Source organism: Erpetoichthys calabaricus, chromosome 2 (assembly GCF_900747795.2).
Source record: "Erpetoichthys calabaricus chromosome 2, fErpCal1.3, whole genome shotgun sequence".
Lineage (NCBI taxonomy): Eukaryota > Metazoa > Chordata > Cladistia > Polypteriformes > Polypteridae > Erpetoichthys > Erpetoichthys calabaricus.
In genome coordinates, this window is record NC_041395.2 from 318,254,645 (window position 1) to 318,266,735 (window position 12,091).

Below are 12,091 nucleotides of genomic sequence, written 5' to 3' on the forward strand. Positions count from 1 at the left end.
CAACATAGAAAATTGCACTTTTTCACAGAGTTGTAGAAGATGTGACGGATGCCCTTCCCACATTAAAGTAATGCAGTCTCCTAAGCAAGAATGGCCTGCTCTTCCCTTTCTTATGTAGTTCCTCTATGTTTCGAGATCAGTCCAACTTGTCATTAAAGAAAACAATTCGACTTTGCTATTCTTTTTAGATTCATTTAGTGTCACTGTACAGAACAGATCTCCTTGACTGATAAAGCTGTTGTGATGGGCGGCCGGGTCCCATGCCCGGCTGGGACGCCCCTTCAACACTGGATCTGGGGGAGCAGCCATGGGATGCACTCTACGTTCCCCGGAACGCGTGGTGGCAGCCCTCCTGGGTTACATCAGGACCACAGGTGTGGGGCTTCAGGACTCAGACCTGTTGGGCTCTGTGGCCACCCCCCGGAGGAGCTGCATTAATGAGCCTATGTTGGCTGGAATGCAGCCACACCCAGAAGTGCAGCCTAATTAGGCCAATTACCACCTGGAACACATCCAGAAGGGCTACAAAACGAGCCTGCAGACACTACTCAGGGGCTATTGTTGGGTAGAGGAGGTCAAGGTTGCTGGGTTGGGGTTGGGGGGAGGAGAGGAGGAGGAGGAGGAGGAGTGGTGGTGGTGCCGCCACCGCCAAGGAGGAAGAAAAAGTGCTTTTGTTACTTGTGTGCTTAGGACTGTGTATTGCCTGTGGTTCATGGGGAAGACGTGTGCCCACAGGTGAAGAAAAATACAAGTTCTTGGTGTTTTACATGTGCCGCAGTGCGAGTCTGTCGGGTCGGGCACTATACAGCGTCCATATCACACTGTGTACTTTGCAAAGAAGATTCAGAAATGAACAAGAATCTTGTGACTTGTTTGCAGTTTTGATTCGGTTTCCACCACAACAGAGTCAGTGACCAGTATCTGATGACTGATATCTGTTGAGTTTAATCAGGGAGTCAAGGTGCTATAGTCCACATGAGCAATGTTTAGCTGAAAAACACAATTGTTATAAATTAGAATAATAATAGATTCAGTTTTGTGCAACTTCAGTTTAATTTACAAACATAAACATATTAGTTTAGTATTATGTGTATTTATACTATTTAAAACAATAGCAATATGGAATTGTAAAAAAAAGTACATTTTATTATAAGCATATTCAGTGCTGCTATGATAATATAATGTATTGTTCTTGCATGATGAATAAGGAAAACATCAGTGAGCAAATCCTTGTTCGCTGGTAGTAAGTCCATTTCAGACTTGAAGAAAATCACAACTGATGGGAATTGTGAGCCAGATCAGTGGTATGTGCACATTCACTTTAAAGATCTGCCTGTAAAACAAAAAATACTGATGACATCATGCATGCACCGTAACACTAGTATTGTACACTGGTGATTCACCATCACTATTTTTTTTTTTTTTGTCTTTTTTAAACATTTTATTAATTTTATTAAAATCAAACAACATTCCATAAAAGCAAATGAAGTTTAACAAAACTATGTTCAAAACAAATCAACCTCCACCTATGAGAAACATCACTGTTAGTTAACAAGGGTTTATTGCAGGGAATGTTAAAACATTTACATGTTGTTTGAACAACTTCAGTAAGCAACCCTCAGTTAACCTCACAATTAAGTGCTTATGGTCAGCAGTACTCAGGAGAGTTACAAAAATGTAAATTTTAAATTGCTAAGAGTCAAAACTTTGTATTGGCAACCAAGCCTGAAAACGGAATTCTTCTTTGTATTATGTCTACAGAAAAGAAAAGATAAAAATAGCTGATTACTTTTATTCAGATATGCAGCCCTCAATCCTTCTCTCTCTCTACCTGCTCTCAACAAGAGTTGACTCTGCATGTACCATTTAAAAAAAATTGGTAATTTCGTTTTGGCACTCTATTCTCTTTCCTTATGGCGTAGCTATACAGCATACTTTGTTTTAATTTTTTTTCATGTTCTTTATATTTATATATGTGTGCACACACCATGCCACAGAAAGCACACAACATGGAGTGTTGATTTATTCTGTGAACTTAGTCAGCACATGTAGATAGCATGTCCTTTCAGAAATCTTGGGTTTTGATTTAACAATGACTCTGATGAAGTGTATCATTTCAGATTCCCTTATTTGTATAGATGACCAACACAGAGGTAGCACCATATGTGTCTTGCTCTATAGGTTTATGTAAAATATAACAATGCAGAATTCATTAGGCTGAAGGTACACCAGGTGACACCCTAGGCTCCGTAATCCTTGCTCTGTACATTTTACGCAATCACTAAGGTTTTCCTAAATGATTATTCAAACCTGGTCTGCTGTGACTGAATGTAGATAACTGCCCTATGATGGACTTACAACCGTTAATGAAGGGATTGTTACAGTACAGTTGCAAAGTCTTAGGTTTAATTACTAGCCTCTCCACTGCTCTGGTTGTGTCCATTTGGTTTTATTCCTATACATTCCAAAATGTACATGTTAGGTTGTTTGGAGACTCTGAAGTAGTGAGTGTAATGGAGTAGTAATCCATCCAGAGTTGTCTTAGATCCAGCCCCTAATTTAATTTGGGATGTGCATTAGACAATGGATTAATTGGTGTCTATGAGAAAGTGAGTGACTAAAAAGAATGAATGGTGTACAGAGCAGCATAAACAGAGATGAACATCAATTTTATTTTCTGCTCTAGGATGATGTTGTGATGGGTACGCTGACAGTGCGGGAGAATCTGCTCTTCTCAGCAGCCTTGCGGCTCCCGTCCTCCATCACCTTCAAGGAGAAGGAAGAGCGAGTGTCAAACGTTATCACTGAACTCGGGCTGACAAGAGTGGCCAATTCCAAGGTGAGTACACTACATATGCCTGATGTGTTTTTTGTGTTTGCCTTCTGCCCAGCTCTGTTTTATATGCCTATTATTTTATTATAATATTTTTGTTATATTATTCTGGACATAACAGATGAATAATGAGCAAGTGTTATTGGCACTAAAACTTTATAAGACATGTGGGATTTCACTGTCATTTGCACTGAAACTTTTTATACTAACCAAGATTTCATGTTTTTATATCAAAACTGGGTGCATTGTTTAGGCCGCTGTATAATGTAAGTGAGATCATAAGGTAGATCAGTGAAATACTAGTGTACTTATGCCTTTTGTCACTTGTTTATGACATTTTCATTTCCCACAGTCTGAACTATTTGATTTTGGACCTGCAGCCATGGGGGCCTCAGCATCTTTTGTAGTTTTTTGTTTTTCTTTCCTCACTTTGAATTGTTGAGCAGAAAAAAGCAAAAAAGCATTCTGCCCTTGTCCTCAACTTTGGCCACTAAGTAGCTTCCCATTTGCTGTTGTTGAATCAGCCCTTTAAAATAACAAGCATTTGTTTGGATTTCCAAAAGGAAAGGAAGGTCAAGTTAGTGATTCTCATTGTGTTTCCTCAGAACATTTCCCTGCATTGTAGATTGAGCACATTTCGTCCCATGTGGTTCCTATAACTGGAAAAATCAAACAAGGTTTTGTAATCGAGAAAAACCCTTGAAGATTCATCCATTGTAAAGGATCACACCTTTTCTTTGTAACATTTTGTTTCTTCAGGTGGGCACAGAATTAATCCGAGGGGTATCTGGTGGTGAAAGGAAGAGGACAAACATCGGGATGGAGTTGATCACAGAGCCTCCTGTATTGTTTCTGGATGAGCCAACGACTGGTCTTGATGCCAGCACGGCGAAAGCTGTTCTTATTCTTCTGAAACGGTAAGGGAAAAACAAAAGTGTAAGAATCTGGGAAAGGATAAATGAGAAACTAAGACCAGCATCTGTTTTTAGGCACATAAAATATGATGCTGTAACTCACAATTTTGCTGGTTCATTCCCACCACAGACTCCTACATTTACCCCATTTTTAGAAACAACAACAAACGCAGTGGATTTGTAAAACCCAAATGTAGAGTGCTCACTAAAGAAGGCAGGTGCTATATAACATCAAGTTTGTGTCCACATTGATGTTAGATATATAGGAGGTGGACAAAACAGCCAACACCAAATAAAAAAGGAGTAAAATAAGTAAATTCCAGCAGGACAGTTGAGTTGCCTATTAATTGTATATATTCACTATAAAAGGGGTCTGATTCTAAGTACTTTACAGCTCTATTAGTTGTCTCCTGTTGCTTTTAAAACTCATTATAAGAGGCCAATTAATCAGTGCCCGAATTACAAGTGTACCATTGCATAAACTATAGAATGGTTTAATATTTGAAGGTGAACAGGTAGAACAATATTGACATCATAATGTATGCCAAACATGGGCAGACTGCATCAGGAAGAAGAAACCATAGTCACAAGCTGAGGTTCATCAACAATGATAGGCAAGCACTTCAGTTACATTTACTAAATACCACAAAAGAACATCCTTGAAATTCACCACAGAACTTAACCAGCACTTCAGTTTTCCGCTCTCAATAAAAACTTTGCATTGTGAGCTACATAAAGCTGGTGTTTAGAAACCTTTTTTTTTCCTTTGACCTAGCCTTTGTCCCTTGTAGGTGCAGGGTCCGCATGTTTGCACGCCTTTCACCACCTGACCTAATCAAAGGTGTCCTCGGGGGCAATGTTCATGTGCAACATGTCCTCCCTTAACACATCTATCCAATGCTTCTTTGGCCGGCTGTGTGTTTTGTCTTATTTCCCAACTGATACGAGGGTTGTCTGGGTTCCGCGCGGAATCACTCGAAATAAGTAGCCAAGGATATTATTTTCTATTTTTCTCATGTACTTCAATCCTTTTTAAACTTTTTCCAAGTATTCACCGCCAACATCAATGCACTTTTGGGCTCTTCTGACCCACGCCGCAAAACACTCGATTGGCCATTGTTGAACTTGTCAAGGAAAAACTTGCACCATTCCACGCGAGCTTGCTTTTGTTCCAAAGTCAGCAGCCTTGGAACCCATCGGGCACATTTCTTTGTAAAGCCAAGATCTCGTCGAATGATGGTGTCGACAGCATACCGGGTCATCCCAAGTTCCAGGGCAATTTTCCTGATGGTCACACGACCATCTTCTTCCAGGAACTCCTTCACATGATCAGCATTTCTGCCATCAGTCGAACTTCGCGGTTTCGGTTCACGTTCTTCATCGTCAAAGTTGAAGTGGCTTGTGCTGAAGCGCTGGAACCTCTTAAAAACCATCGTCTTCTTTGGAGCATTCTTCTTGAAGATGCGAGAAAGTTTTTGGCAGCACTCTTTAGTTGTTAAACCATCAGAAAAGTCGTAAAAAATCATCACTCGAAAGTCACGCACGCACGGAGTCGGGAGCTTCGCCGCTAGCGCCGGCTGCGCACTCTCAGTTTGTTTGTTTCTCGTGTTCATTCTGAAGGAAAAGAGGGAGCAAAACATCTGAACAAAAACATGCAACCACTTGAATAATCCCTCTACACAGCAGAACAGGTTTCGACAGGCTGACAATCGACAAATGATAAAATTCCGCGCGGAACCCAGACAACCCTCGTACATAAGGCTATCTTAGCCAAATGTAAAAAGATGAACATTTTTTCTTTTTAAGAAAACTGAAAGAACTCTTTCTGATGTCAGCTGTTAAATATGGCAGAGGATCGATAATGGCATAGGCAGCACTCTTGTGGGAGTCATTAGCTCTCATGACTACTCTGCATGGTTGACAAATGAACATGAGGCTGTTTTACAGGACCACTTGCATGCTATGGTGCAGATACTGTTCTCTCCAGATGTTCCCCTAATTCATCTATACAGTGTATTAATCTAAACCAAGGGTGGTTTGGCGATCACCAAAGCAAACTCCCAAATTCACCTATGTTTCCCCCTGTCATCAGATCAAACGTCACTGAACCCTTAAGGGAAGTTCTAGATGTCCACCTCATTAATCCCTCAAAGAACTGGAGGCCTTTTGTCTTGGAGTATAGTGCAGTATCCCCCTATAAACAGTATAGGACTTGTATGAGTTGCAAGTGACAAGTGGTGAAGCTTCTCTGAAGGTAAAGCTGGCCCTATCCCATGATAGGCCCTTGATATTAACTTTGTAAAACATTTATGCTAATTTGTCCACCTGTATTGTATTACACCAATGTACTGAATTTGTCAGATAACATATACAATACCTTTAGGGCCTTTGTCTTCACTGCACCATAGAACCCATATTTTCTTACTGCAATGAGCAGTTTGCACATAAAGTCTTTTGTTACATTTAAATTTACTTTTATTCAAACCAGCTACTAATGAGAAGAAATATATTTTTTGTATACTTTTCTATAGTGTGATTACTGACAAGTGATGCAGCTTGTTTGGGGGCTTTTTACATATATATGCTTTAATAACCTGATTATTAACAGAGGCCTGGTTTCTGAAATACCATGTCAACCCTTATTGTGGTTAGAGAAACCAGGACATCGATCTCTGAGAAATTAGGCTAAACACGTAGATTTCTCTGCAAGTAACCTGGTTATTTGGCCATGTAAACCCTTGACCGGGTTACAGTTAATGATTTTGTAGTCTGTGCATTGTGTTCACCTGTGCATGTATTTGCTTCATGCTACCAGCAGGTACAGTAGAAAACAATGGCAGCGTACAAAACGAAATTTCCTGAGACAAATGCCTAGGTGATTATATTATTTCTTCTCCTGGGTGAAATAACCTTTTTCAGTATTTCAGAAATTGCTAAATTTATGTTGATGAGCTGAACGTACAGTGCTAAGCTGAGCAGCACAACATTATGGAGATGTGTTGGTGCTTGTGGGTTAAAAGTATAATGCATAACACAGTCCAGTTACTTTTCAAAGTTACGAATAGCCTGGGTTATAATTATCCGAGCAGCACTGGGTATAAGACAAGAAGCAGTCATACTGGCATTCCACTCATTTGCAGGGCTCAATCACACAGCCAAGGTGAAAAGAAAGAGTGTGCTATTTGCAATCTGGTAACAGAATTTTATTAAAGCTTTAATCCAGTAATTTGCTCTTGATATGTTGAAACTCTGTGATTGGGTGACGCAGCAGCTATTGTCCATATGTTGAATCTTCAAAGGCTCAGGGCTGGGATGTACAAAGGGGACAGTATTTATAAAGAAGGAACATCTCGCAGACTCTACGCTTGGTTCATATTTATGGCAGCTGATGATGTTTAATTGTATTTTGCGCAGTTTAATGACATTAGAGCGTTTTCTCAAAGAAGAATTCCATAATTGGCCTCTCACATGTAAACAGATTTCTTAAGATACCTGGTTTCTGCCTTAACTGGGTTACTCACCTTGTTTCAGTTTTGTGTGTGCATGTAAATGCACTCAATGAAACATTGGAGGCTGATCACTTTAGCCACTAGGCAGCTACACAGTCTAGCAAAATAAGCATTGTATAGGGACTTGCAAGGGGGGTATTAAACTGCCAATGTGAGTTGTGGGCCGCAAGTCACATATCCAGTGAAATTCATATTTGCATGTCCAATCGACTTGTGTCCACTCTCTGGCACCATGATAAAGTAGAGGCCTAAAACATGTTCTTTAGCACTTAAGATAGCCTGTAGTATTTCCTGATTAAGTGACTTAACTTTTTTTCATTTAATTTTATTTATCCAGACTTGCACGAAGAGGAAGAACAATTATATTTTCCATTCACCAGCCACGATACTCTATATTCAAGTTATTTGACAGCTTGACACTGCTGGCCATTGGGAAGATGATGTACCATGGACCTTCCCGTTCTGCACTGCAGTATTTCCGCTCTATTGGTAGGTACAAAAACTCCTGGAAAGTCGAGCATGTCAGCCAACATACTTTTGAAAACCAGCCACCCCATTTTGTCATATTTTCTCCTTTATCTTGGTTTACTTTTCCAATAGTTGCAGCCTTAAGTACCTGAAAAACTGCAAAAGTCTGTACAATATTTATATTATTATTTAAATATTTACAATATTTATACTTTATACAGTATATACTGTATTCTGCTTTTTGTTTTTCAACTGCCAGGTGCTGTATGTAATGAGTGTATTGTGCATCCATAATGGAAAATGTACATTTTATGAGAATACATTTAAATAAAAGCTACATAGTAATTCCTTAATCGCCAGATGTGTTCTACATTGGATTAACTGAGTTGGTTCCTGCCTTTCATCCTAGTCTGCCCTGAGCTTCTCAGATGGAAGGATTGAAGAATGGATGGATTTTAATATCTGTAGGTCATTAAACATTATTATAGACACCCCAAGAATGTCTGCTATATGTACTGCAAGATGAATTTTATACACAGTTCATGTGAAATTCTATAAATGTTTGCAAGTTATACATAAATATTTCTAAATGAATCTATCTCTTTTTTCAACCTGTCTGTCAAATTTGCATTCCTCTCAGAGTACATGCCCACAAAGCCCCAAAAGTAACCCTTTGAGGTGTTAACACTTGGCAATTCTACACATAAAAAGAAGAGATCTTTGGTTATTATGGCATATTAAAGCACCTCTCTCTCTTGTTTCTGTCTTCTGCGTCACACAAGGATATGAGTGTGAATCCTTCAACAATCCTGCAGATTTCTTTTTGGATGTTATCAATGGAGATTCCACAGCTGTGACTGCAAGCAAAGATTATGCAATAGAAAATGATGAACAGGTCAAGCAAGGTATGGTTCTTCAAATTTTTTGTTAGTATGTTGCTCAGACGTCTGTGTGTGAACATGCTAGAACACTTTGTTTATTTTTGCAGTGAAGGCAGATGAAGACAATGATGCTGCAATCAACATAGAAGATGTTGAGCGCATTGATAAGACCATTGTGCAGAAGCTGCATGAAGAATACCTCAAGTCAGAGGTTCATGCTGAAACGATGGAAGCTCTAAAGGCCATTGAAGCCATTCGACCGCCATCTAAGAAGAGGAAGTTCATGCAGTCCATCACCTACTCCACTTCATTCGCAACTCAGCTCTACTGGGTGATCAATCGTGCTTTTAAAAATCTGATTCGGAACCCTCAGGCTTCAGTTGCACAGGTATGTCAACTTGTATGTTCAACTGATAGCCAGGCAACAGCGTGCAGTCATTGTCTTTTTTAGAGCTGTAAATTATATGTTTTGTAAAGGTGACTGGGTTTTATGATCCAACGTTGGAAATAGTAATGGAAAGATGCATCAATACATTCACAGCCAAACATCAAGTGTAAATGATAAGATCAATATTTGCAGCTGGAATCGTAGCCTAATTGTTTGTTCTATATCTTGCAGGATAAAAGTAAAGTATGTGTGTATAAAAGTCCTTTGTTTATTAGGCTTTTACAGTTAAAAGTGCATTTTGGGTGATTAGGGAGTCCAAGCACTTGGTGGTGTTCATTTATGGTCTGGCCCTGATATTCCAGTCCAGGATAGAAGACTGCTTGAGCCATCCTTAGTGCAAAACAGGAACCAGGTCTACAAGGGACACCAATCCACTACAGGACACTTTCTGTCACACACTAGACCAGTTTAGACATTTGGGTTAGTTTGGCTGGTGTCTATAGATCAGTCCAGTGTTCTACGGAATGTGCTCTCTGCACTTGATACTGGTGGGATAGGCTTTCTTAGTTCAAGCTTGAATTAAGCAGGTTCAATAAATTAATGAATCAATAGACTATTAAAATAACCATTTTGAATCTGATACTCCCAATTTAACATGAATCTAATTTGCAATTCAAGGCTCAGGTTTTTTAAATGTTTTTGTTGTTACCTCAGAAGGGAATACACCAGAAAAACAGGATTGTATTGGATGAACATAATGTTCTCCAACCTGCTAAATCCAATTCAGAGTTGAAGAGGGCCAGATCCTATTCTGACAGTGTCACATACAAGATAGGAACCAGCCCTGGGCAGGGCAGCAGTCCATATTAAGGTCCACTAACATACAAATGCGCACTCCTGCTCTAAAACTAGGTTGGTTTGAAATTGCAAGTTGGCATGCATGGTTTAGGAAATGTGAAATAGAAGAATTGTGGTTTTAGCAGAGCTGTGGAGTTGGTACACGGAACCATCGGCAACAAATCCAACTCAATTTCTGTATTTGTAATTTGACTAATATATTTAATATGTTGATTGAAATCATACAATAGACCATATACAAGTCTGTTCATTACTGCCAACATGAATCATCAGGCTACTTTGTAGCATTCTGATCTGTTAAAGTTCAGGTTTAAAGGCTATAGCAATGTTATTGTGGTTTACAAACACTGAGTAACATTAAATGGACTAATTTTACAAAAGTAAAAAAAAAGCTATACTTTTATCAAAAAGTATCTAGAAGAAAAAAGTATTTCATTGAATTAGTACAGTATATGTGAAATTGGAAATTTTAACACATTATATTTACATGTAGTCAGTCAGTATATTTTTTCCAACTCTGTCTCCAGTAACCCAATAATTCCAACTTCGATTCCACAGCCTTGGGTTTAGGAGTCAACTTTTATCAGCTTTAACTCTGAAAGTGGTAACTACTTAATCTACCATGTTAAGCAATTAAAAGATTTAAATAGATGTTTTGTCAGCCCACTGGTTCCTAACCACACCTTCAGGTTTTCCCGAAGCGATTCCATATACTTCTGTCCCTGTCCTCCACTAACCCTACATTAGCCAAACTGGGCACTGTAAAGACACGAGAAAGAGACAAAAGAAGGGTGGGGCTCCAGAGTCAACCCTGTTTAATGCCCGAGTTGTAGAAAGGGTAAGCTGATGAAATTTTCATCTAATAAATCAAGTATAACATCTTGTTGGGCTCTTGCAGCCAGATGATGAATTCCAAAGGGAGAAGACCCATCTTTGTCTGAAGTCGGGTCCGAAGTGAACAAGGACTACTTGTGTGAAGGCTGTTAAGTATAGAATAGGTGAAGCTGGAAAGTCCTTTTGTATTCTAGAGTAAACAGAAATTGCATTTTTGGTAGAGTCACACCAAAAACCTTCCCCATAATTTTAGTTGAACCCACACCCGTGAGGCATGCCCGATGCTCACGTACATGACAGCACACTAGTAATAGGATAAGGCAAAAGTGTGAAATAAGGCAAAAGTGACAAATGGACTGGTTTAGATCAATTGACCTAGAACACACTTTTATAAAACTCATTATCATTGGCTTTAAAGTTGTTTCTGCACATTTTGCATTATTTTAATACTACATAATGATTTTCATCTCCCCATTGGAATGAGAAAATTTGTAAATGTTGTGGTTTAATTTTAAATCTGTAAATTTCTTTTAACTGCACTTTATTGCCTTTTTCGTACATTAACATTGATTTAATTAACATACTTTCTTCAAATGTAGACAATGACATTGGAGTTAAACATATTCTAATCTACGACTGTTGAAGTGCACTCTTGTATATATCATGTACATTGGGAGTAGATGAGTTTTTTTTTTTTAAATGCCACTTTGTGCACTCCTGAAGTGGCAACAGTTTCAGTTGTAGACAGTTGTCCCAGTTCCCTATTAGGGCTCAACAGTGGGTTTTAACTGTATAACTCAAAGTCCTAGAATTTTCCACTAATGAAGCCAAGTACAAAATGTTTTTTCTATTGCCGTTCCAAGCTGAATTTTTACTGTTTGACTGGGTAGGGCTCTGCTGAACCTTCTGCGGGCCATCGGTAAGATGCGTAATGCGTGGAGTAGGTGGCTACTAAGTAAAATGTGTGAATTGTAAATTTTTGTTTCCTAGCAAGATACAGGACTGACATTTAGGTGAAACAAATATATGTAAGGAGACATTCATTGTTTTTTTCTCAGAAGAAGATAGAATCTCTCTGCAATAGTGTGCTGACTTAACAGGATGATGACAACTGTACGATTTTTTTTTTTATTATTAGAAATAGGTGAGGGGTCAAAGTCTGAAAACTAGCAAAGGTCAATGCCAGAAAGCCAAAAAAAGGAACATTTAACAATACAAAGGACATGAAATGGGAATTGTAGTCAAGAGCAAAAAAGTGCTCAGAGCTAGTAAGACAGAAATAAAATAACACACAAATGGTAAAATTTTCTCCTTGAAAATATCCGTAAATTTGAACACACAGAAAGTGCACAATGCTTATCTTTATACTGTCACGGCGAGTCATCCAGCTTAGTAATGACCAGGCA

At 38.9% G+C, this 12,091-nt stretch overlaps 1 protein-coding gene across 2 annotated transcripts in view; it reads left to right on the forward strand.

The window, feature by feature from the left end:
* LOC114647267 (broad substrate specificity ATP-binding cassette transporter ABCG2-like) overlaps positions 1-12,091 on the forward strand; it is a 91,660-nt gene that overhangs the window by 56,992 nt on the left and 22,577 nt on the right. For both annotated transcript variants that reach the window (XM_028795922.2, XM_028795923.2), the window contains exons 5-9: positions 2,687-2,839; positions 3,593-3,750; positions 7,594-7,745; positions 8,507-8,629; positions 8,713-8,993. In XM_028795922.2, coding sequence (XP_028651755.1) covers positions 2,687-2,839; positions 3,593-3,750; positions 7,594-7,745; positions 8,507-8,629; positions 8,713-8,993 — 867 coding nt within the window. The remainder of the gene's footprint in view (positions 1-2,686; positions 2,840-3,592; positions 3,751-7,593; positions 7,746-8,506; positions 8,630-8,712; positions 8,994-12,091) is intronic.